Source organism: Schistocerca serialis, chromosome 11, assembly GCF_023864345.2.
Source record: "Schistocerca serialis cubense isolate TAMUIC-IGC-003099 chromosome 11, iqSchSeri2.2, whole genome shotgun sequence".
In the NCBI taxonomy this organism is placed as follows: domain Eukaryota; kingdom Metazoa; phylum Arthropoda; class Insecta; order Orthoptera; family Acrididae; genus Schistocerca; species Schistocerca serialis.
Genome location: NC_064648.1, coordinates 182,547,733 through 182,552,298, shown reverse-complemented (window position 1 = coordinate 182,552,298; position 4,566 = coordinate 182,547,733). Strand labels below are relative to the sequence as shown.

Below are 4,566 nucleotides of genomic sequence, written 5' to 3'. Positions count from 1 at the left end.
TGACTGTTCAATCCTGTGTCCGGCCATCCTGATTCTGGTTTTCTGTGATTTCCCGAAATGGCTCCAGGCAAATGCCCAGATGGTTCCTTTTGAAAGGGCACAGCTGACTTCCTTCCCTAATCTGATGAGATCGATGACCTCGCTATCTGGTCTCCTCCCTAAGAACAACCCAACCCTAATGTAAACTTCAAAATCACAAACAAACACTAATTTATTAGCCCAAAGCCATACCATGTATCCTCATCTGATGAGTTTCTTGGGCATTTAGTATTTATTACTAATCCTATCTTTTAATGTCACCAAGCATTCATCAACTGGCTGACTTTAGGTGGGGCATAACTCTCTTCGAAACCTTAACTCAATATGTCAAGCATAAGTCTTACCTTGCAAAGCTTATTGTAATGTAGAGACTCTTGTTTTTGGCGTCACATTGTTGTTATTCAAATGAATGTGTGGTGGTAACCCTCCAAACCTATTTATGGACATGAGTGAACTGGCACAATTGTCCCTCGACAGTTTACAGCAAGAGCAACTTCCACAGTAACTACGAGGTTGTTTTATACCCACAAGAATATTTTTTGCTAGAAAAACGAACATTTTGTATTTGAATACTGGTTTAAATGGTTCATTTTCTTGAGAGGCATTAAAGTTAGTGTGAAATGCTATGTAACCAATCAAATTGTCACAGAAAAAATTGAAATTGTCTGGCGCCATGTTGTTACCTTCATCTTTCAATTTGCCTTTTATACCAACATACTCATTTTAGTCATGACACTTTGTACTTCCACAACAAATTTTACTCCATGTATTAGTGGCAAGAGAAGTTGAAGGCAAACCATCATCACTGCTAAAATTGTATTCATCATTACTTTCATCCTCAAATGATTAGGCCCCACATGGTTTTATGTGGTGTCTTCCAGTGTCACTTTCTTCTGCAGTGATGTCTAGAACAAGATCAGGATTAGTATCAAGGTCTCTTTGATCACTGCTAATTTAGGTTCAGACATAACTTCATCCAAAAGGTCTAATATTCCTTTCACATAAGATGATTTCCTATTTATTGTGTTCTGGGGGAGAATAGATACGGGTTAGGTTTGGACACATCTGGTGAATCACAGTAGCCCCATAGGAAACCACTATATTTATTATTGTGAAATCTGTTCACTACTTTGCAGCAACACTATCACAAACGAACAACATAATGCTTAGTCATTTTGCAGTAGTGGTACTTTTTGCAGAGTTCCTTGTAACCTGTCTATTTACATTTACTGTTACAAGAGTAAATTAATGAACTAGGCAGCCAGGGACATTATCGGTAACTTACATAATTTCAGGACATCCATTTCCTGTATTTTGCATCTACAGTCACTGCTTATCTCATCAAAAAGTATGGATACCTATAATCTCTTCACCACTGTAACCACTGAATTAAGTAGCCAGAGTATTCACTGATAATCTTATCAGATGACATGGTTTCAGCTGTGTTGTCAAATGGGTTGACATTAATTCTCAGCAACTGGTCCTGACAGCCATGCAAGTACATTTTTTGATCAATTTGAAACCTGACTAAATGAGATTCTAAACTGAAATCTATTTAGTCACCCTTCACATCAAACACATTATGTGAGGTGAGTTTTTTCTCTTTTTAAGCAATCTAAAACCAATAATCTTTCCAATTATTTTGTTCCATGTTGCACAATGTGGAACTTCATTTACCATTGCTAAAATTCTTAGTGTTGGAAACGATGCTTTTGCTTACACCAAGAACATCTGTGGCTGCCTTATCTGCAACACTGATACTCGTGAATGCCTTCTCACAGAGTTAATAAAAGATATTTCTCCTTACACAGAGCCAGTTAACATAGGTAAGTTATCTGCGCTTCTTCACTTGCGGTAACCCAATGATGTACTCACGAGTTGCAGTCTCATAAGTAACCCCCCCTTGCCCTGACATAGGCTGGCAGCAATACGACAGCTAAGAACAGGGGTGCCTGTGCTGACACGAATGAAAATGCACACACAAATTTCAGACTGTGTTTAAGAAATGCTGAACACTACTGCAGAAGAGAATCTGAGAAAGACTTTGGAAAATGACTTCAAAGTATACCACACTGGAAGGTCATCGAAAATGATCACGTGTATTTGGAACATGGTGAGGTTCAACTACTACATCGTGAGGTTCAAATACTACAAATGCTACTCTGGAGCAGTGTCAATAAGAGCTCTGCAATTCTGTGCCTGTCGAAAGCTCAAGGATGTTGAAGGTAGCAGTTTAGGAAGTTTCACATGCGGAAGTAAGACCAGTATGAGGAGAAAAAAGAATGGGGGAGGGGAAAGAGAGCAGGTAAATATTTGAATAATTCAATGACATATTTTGCAGTTTACCAGGGCTTTACTTGCTAAATCGGCAAATGGTTGTACAGCCCCATGCTGCTCAGTATATCTAGGACTGCCTTCCTATTGAATGCCAGGGTGAGCTAGAGAGGTGTCCTACCATAGCCGGCAGCACACTGGTCCGCCTCCAACCGCAACAGCAGGTTCACAACAGCTGCTTCACCATATGTGGCGGCAATCTGCAAAGCCATCTGCCCACAGCCGTCCCACGCGTCTTTGTCCGCACCGTGAAACAGCAGGACCATCACGACACCCTGTCTGCCGTATGCTGCTGCTACGTGGAGGGTAGTCTGCTGCCAGTCACTCCACACAGTGACATTGGCACCTGACTCCAGCAGCCAGTTTACAGCTGAGGTGTCACCACACTTCGCCGTTCTGTGAATTGCAGTGTAGCCATTTTCACACTGGCTGTTGATGTCCATTCCATGTTGCAGGCTCACACAGTTCAGCCGAGTTGCCATACTTGGCAGCTTCATGCGTCCCCCCTTTGTGACACTGGCAAGCATAGAGATGATTTCTCACAGAAATTTGTCACAGTAGATGATGGCAAAATCATTAACCAAACCAACTGAAGGCTAGAAAGCCACACAATCGGTGAGAAATCTGGACTAAGATTTGAAAGTTTGCTCCAGCATGGGGAAGGAGATTGTGAGGTCACACAGAATTACTTGACGTTTTTAGAACTCTAAGAAACTTCATTGGGTGGTATACCGCATTAGAGCTGGCACAGGAAGCGTAAACCCGACAGATCACCAATTACGTTGAACTTTTGCACCAACTTAGTACATATAAATGTGAGAGATTCCTGTGGTACAAAAGTGCTGTTCAACCTTTTTTGAGAAATTGGCACTCTAAATTTCACCAGTCTGTCGGGTACCATAAAACAAAGCCAGCAATCTGACAGGCACTTTATGCTACCAGTTACGGCAGCATGTCCTCGAACTGCTTGTCGGTCTAGTCCTTCATGCTACCCATCCACTGCACATTTATTGTTATGACAAATGATGATTAAACTTAAATAATAATAAAAATAGAAATAATAATAAAAATAATAATAAATAATATTAAAAATAATAATATAAATACACATGTGGGAGGTACTATAAAGATAAGAGGAGTTGTGTCAAATTTACCATTTCTCTCTCAATACACTTCACGTCGTCGTCGTCGTCGTCTTCAGTCCCGAGGCTGGTTTGATCCAGCTCTCCATGCTACTCTATCCTGTGCAAGCTTCATCATCTCCCAGTACCTACTGCAGCCTACATCCTTCTGAATCTGCTTAGTGTATTCATCTCTTGGTCGCCTCCTACAATTTTTATCTTCCTCGCTGCCCTCCGATGCTAAATTTGTGATGCCTTGATGCCTCAGAACATGTTCTACCTACTGGTCCCTTCTAGTCAAGTTCTCCCACTAACTCCTCTTCTCCCCAATCCTATTCAATAACTCCTCATTAGTTATGTGATCTACCCATCTAATATTCAGAATTCTTCTGTCGTACAACATTTCGAAACCTTCTATTGTCTACTTGTCCAAACATCCATGTTTCACGCTTAAATCTATACTCGATGTTAACAAATTTCTCTTCTTCAGAAATGATTTCCTTGCCATTACCAGTCTACATTTTATATCCTCTCTACTTCGACCATCATCAGTTATTTTGCTCCCCAAATAGCAGAACTCCTTTACTATTTTAAGTGTCTCATTTCCTAATCTAATATCCTCAGCATCACCCGACTTAATTAGACTACATTCCAGTAACCTAGTTTTGCTTTTGTTGATGTTCATCTTATATCCTCCATTCCGTTCAACTGCTCTTCCAAGTCCTTTGCTGTCTCTGACAGAATTACAATGTCATCAGCGAACCTCAGTTTTTATTTCTTTTCCATGGATTTTAATACCTACACTGAATTTTTCTTTTGTTTCCTTTGCTGGTTGCTCAATATATTGAATAACACCTGGAGTACGCTACAACCCTGTCTCACTCCCTTCCCAACCACTGCTTCCCATTCATGCCTCTTGATTCTTACAACTGTCATCTGGTTTCTGTACAAATTGTAAGTAGCCTTTCGCTCCCTGTATTTTACCCCTGCCACCCTCAGAATTTGAGAGTATTCCAGTCTACATTGTCAAAAGCTTTCTCTAAGTCTACAAATGCTAGAAACGTAGGTTTGC

General features: G+C 40.5%; 1 protein-coding gene across 1 annotated transcript; it reads right to left on the bottom strand.

The window, feature by feature from the left end:
* Positions 1-2,477: 2,477 nt before the first annotated feature.
* On the bottom strand, positions 2,478-2,870 carry LOC126426620 (ankyrin repeat domain-containing protein 54-like). Its single transcript, XM_050088510.1, has one exon. It carries the CDS (start codon positions 2,868-2,870, stop codon positions 2,478-2,480), a length of 393 nt encoding a protein of 130 aa, XP_049944467.1.
* Between the last annotated feature and the right edge of the window lie 1,696 nt (positions 2,871-4,566).

Coding starts and splice junctions, on each gene's coding strand:
- LOC126426620 (XM_050088510.1), bottom strand. CDS start 2,870: ATGAAGCTGCCAAGTATGGCAACTCGGCTGAACTGTGTGAGCCTGCAA.